Source organism: Carassius gibelio, chromosome A20 (genome assembly GCF_023724105.1).
Source record: "Carassius gibelio isolate Cgi1373 ecotype wild population from Czech Republic chromosome A20, carGib1.2-hapl.c, whole genome shotgun sequence".
Lineage (NCBI taxonomy): Eukaryota > Metazoa > Chordata > Actinopteri > Cypriniformes > Cyprinidae > Carassius > Carassius gibelio.
Window position 1 is genome coordinate 14,496,254 of NC_068390.1, and position 4,281 is coordinate 14,500,534.

Here is a 4,281-nt window from a genome sequence, read left to right on the forward strand (position 1 = left end):
TCTCGGGCTCAAGAGTTCACGTTAGCTGCGTTTTTCAGCATTTCACTATGCAGTGTAAACTATTAAAAAGGCGGTTTCAAAACAGGTTTCGGAGGCATTCATTGCCCGAGTGCCCCACTTCTCTCAAGGCGAAAGCAGCTGCAAGTGCTTAAAAGGGGCTTCTATTAATTGCTCTTTGTCATGCGTAATTGTCCATTTTGCGACAGTGCATAATGTTTTAAAAGCTGAGCTGTACCGTTTCCATTTTTTTTAAAGCATCGGATTCTCTAATATATCTTGTACTCAATGCACCACCCGTCCAAGTCATATAACCATGCAGGCATGCACATGCCATAACACTGACAGAAAGCTTGCATTACCTTGGCTCACATCCTAAATGTGAAGTTTAATAAAAACTTTTCTGAACAAAGTAACTGCCTACCTAAATTAATATTATATATATGTATGTAAAACGACTTAGTTTTTTCTTTTTAGGTTTGTTAAAGTGCCATTTCAACGTTTTCAAGTTCAAAACACAAAATTGATATTAATAAAGTGACAAGTTACAGCCTACGGGGTCAAACGTGTCATGTCTGACAAACGGGAGTCAGTTCTGAAACGGTTGAAAACTCTTTTGTCAGAAGATCTTTCTCTCTCACACCTGCGAGGGGTAAAGTCTAATTCGATTAATAAGAAATTCAATATATATTCATTAGGTGGCTTCCCTCGATAATATATGATCGCGAAGCGAGACGTGAAAGGAGGCCATTTATTCCCCCTCTGAAAGGACCTGCGTGGGACCAAAGTTTCACCTGCTTCCCCACTCAATTAGGAATGTATCGCAAACTCTGACGGAACACGAGTTAAATTAAGCGTTCGCTAATTTCCTATCACCCCTCCTACGTGATCCCTCAATTTTCAGCATGCCCCCTCAATTTGGCCCAAGTTGAAAGGTTCAAATAGTGCCTAATGAAACAGTGACTAAATCGTTTTCTCGCGCGCGGAGGAACCCTGTAGACGTCCCGTGAAAGGCCTTGAGCTCGCCGCCGTCGGGGGTCCGCCGGCTAAATGCGAGTTCCTGGCAGGACAATCTAACCTGTCAAAGCCTTTGGCGTAGCTTTTTTTTCCTGCGCTCGTATTGAAGGAATTGCTACATAAGCAACCAACGTGGGACAAAAACTGCAATTAAACAGCTTTCGGATTAACTTAACAGGGGGGCAACTTTCTCTTGAAAAGCGCACACAGAATAGGGTCGATGTATAATTGACTATAACCTGGCTCGTGAGATACAAATTCTCTGCTAAGCCTTTTGTGGCCTATATGCAGTAGGGAATATATGAGAAGAACACTGGAAAATAAATGAAAATGCATTTATGTTTAAATGATACTTAAACATCAAGTGAACCCCAGTTCGCAAAAGGTTTAGCAATTAAATAATACATTTTCATAAACAACTGTATGTAGGCTAAATAATACGTTGCAAAAATAGCGTTACACTTCAGGAGACTTTTAAAGGAGTTCATCGTGTTCTCTTTGAAAAGTAGGTCATTTCTTATTGCTTTTTGCGCATTTAAAACTATTTGTCACGTGTTAATAACAAATGCAGAACTTAAGTTTGTCTCCCAAAGTTCTATGTAACAAACAAACATAAATAAATAAATAAAAGTTGAACTGGAGTTTATTTCACACTTGAGTAGGCTACACGGTTGCCTCAAATTCTCCATCCTAATGGCCGCATGAATTTTTAAGTACGTTTGTTTTCATTTTTGTAATATTTAAAAAGGTGCCTTGTTCCAGTAGGATAATTAATACATTTCAGAACTCATGAGTGTAGTTACAGAAGTAATTTTATTTAAATAAATACAAATATACACATTTTCTTTAATAAAATTCAGGTGAAAAAAAAAAAAAATCACAGTTTCTCAGTAGTCTAGGACAGGTTGGATTAACAGTCTGTATATTTACAATATCACACAGGGAATGTTTTTATCTTCTCTATATATCCAACATGTATTTTTCAAAGAACAGGGATGACAGCATGGATTATCCGTGGTCGTTTCAAAAACGTTTGAACTTAAACTGTTATTTATTTGCATCACTGAACTATTATTTCACATTTTGTTGTACAGATAAAACAAATAACTGACTTGAGTGTCAGGGTGAAACAATATTTGAGAGGAAAGAGGGAGGAATTAACCCTTCGGGTTATGGAAATGGAAGACGGTGCCCAATAAATTCAGTCGTTTTAATGTACCATGCAAGTTACCAAACTTAAGTCTATGATGTTCCAGGTGCCCCTAGATAGGTGAAGTCTCCTTCTCCTCTGTTGCTGACACAGGTGACAGAGATTCTTCATCTTCTGAGCGCGGATAATGTGAGTGGCTGCCTGAGCATTTGCATCCTGCGTGCGCGCTCCTTTGCGTACCTTTGCCTTCTTTCTTGTGTTTAACTCGGCGGTTTTGGAACCATATTTTCACCTGTTTCTCCGATAGATTTAAATAAGTGGCTATTTCGATCCTGCGTAAGCGGGAGAGGTACATGTTAGATGAGAATTCGCGCTCCAATTCAAGCAGCTGAGTGCTGGTGAAGGCAGTGCGCATCCGTTTGCCGTTCTGTATGTGGCTGTTTTCAGACGCACCTATAGGAGAAAAGAAACTCTTAAAATCACGCCAATTACAATCAATTTTTGCAAAATAATTCAACGAATGCATAACAAATCATTCTATGTCTACATTCTATGGTCAACACGGTTCATTAAAAGTTAGTCAGTACAAAATAAAACAAAAGGGTAAAATGCGTAAAGACCTTGGAATTCTATTTATTGTTTCCCTGTCAAATAGTCAAGCGTCTCATGATAAGGAGTAACAGGTGTATAGCACGCGCACTCACTCACCAATAGACAGACAGTGATACCTCCGAGGGTCAGTGACGCTGTAGCTTGTGGGCGTGCAGACAGGCGCGTGTCCGTGTCCCGGGTGCGCTAACGCGGGGCTCTGTTGGTGTGCTACCCTGTGACAGAAAGCCGCGTCACTGGCGGAGAAGCCCTGTCCCTTCAGCAGTGGGATTCCGCCGCGGGGAGAGTGGATATGCGAGGTTACGCACAGCGGACAAACACAGAAGGTCCCGGTCTTCCGGGACGGGCAAACGGTCGCAGTGACGCTCATCACTCCAGGAGAGTGCATGCCAATGGGGATGAGAAAGTCTTGTCCCGTGTGCTCGCTCAGAGCCGGGCGAGCGGGATCCTTGATAATCAAAGAGTCTACGTAGAAAGACCTCGACATGATTGCTTCTGTCTGCGATGCTGATGGTGTCAGTGATACCACACTGGTGGCGATGCTCCAAGGACTTGCGCAGCGCACAGTGGTCTTAACACTGTCCCTAAAGCCCTCGGGAGCTGGCTTATGTTTGATAGTTCAACAAAAGGGACCCCGGAGAGGGCCGGCCCTAACGTCACCCACGTGCGCTCACGGCCTAGGGGCTTTAGAACCTCTAGTGTCCCGAGACACGTGATGCCCACGAGAGCCTCCAATCAAATCTTTGCCCATACAGTGTTGTTAGCTCGCGGGTATACGCTCCACGACAGGCAAAGTGGCACAACAGCTCTGGCAATTGCGCCTACTGCGATATCAACAATTATCCCTTTAATCCTGGTCTAATATACTGCATTATTATTTAGATTTTCAGATGATGTTGAAGAAAGGCAGGCCTATATTTCTCACATAAACTGAGCTTACATTGTCTTTGTGTCTACATTAAAATAACTTTCAATATATGACATGGCAAATTACACCTCAGTTTACAAATAACTCGAGATCATTGGCCAAAGCCATGTTAGTCCGTCATGGTTCTCTTATAATATATTATTATGTATATACTAATAGTATTCTTACTGACCTAACCTTTAATTTAATAGTTTACCAAAACAATATGATGCATAAACAATTCCCCCATCTATTTAACTTTTTTTTATGAGAAATTATAGACTGTTTAACAAAAGAAAACACTGCATAGCAATGATGAAATATAATGAACATCTAGGATATACAGTTAGAATATGATTCTATAAACAAACTTCTTGCGAAATGGCGTTTATGATAAAAAACACTTTCTTCAAAAACGAAAAGCAACTGAATCTCGGCGGATTCTCAGCCGCATGTTATATAATCTTGGTTCGCGTCTGTTTGGAAAGATCCCGGGTCGGCAATTAAAGATTTATGAATCTCAGTGGAGTCTGGGCAATTGCAGTTTGATAGAGATTAGGATTCAATTAGAAAGTGTTTATTGTGGAGGTTTTGCAGCGGA

At 41.1% G+C, this 4,281-nt stretch overlaps 1 protein-coding gene across 1 annotated transcript; it reads right to left on the bottom strand.

The window, feature by feature from the left end:
* Nucleotides 1–1,808: 1,808 nt before the first annotated feature.
* LOC127938099 (GS homeobox 2-like) lies at nt 1,809–3,676 on the bottom strand. Its single transcript, XM_052534509.1, has 2 exons — nt 2,873–3,676; nt 1,809–2,617 (listed from the first exon to the last, which is right to left on the bottom strand). Exons 1-2 carry the CDS (start codon nt 3,258–3,260, stop codon nt 2,277–2,279), a joined length of 729 nt encoding a protein of 242 aa, XP_052390469.1. The 5' UTR covers nt 3,261–3,676; the 3' UTR covers nt 1,809–2,276.
* Nucleotides 3,677–4,281: the final 605 nt, after the last annotated feature.

Excerpts from the sequence above, each read along its gene's own strand:
- LOC127938099 (XM_052534509.1), bottom strand. The coding sequence starts at position 3,260 with ATGTCGAGGTCTTTCTACGTAGACTCTTTGATTATCAAGGATCCCGCT. Across the intron at positions 2,618-2,872 it reads GTATCACTGTCTGTCTATTG|GTGCGTCTGAAAACAGCCAC; the intron begins GTGAGTGAGTGC and ends TTTCTCCTATAG.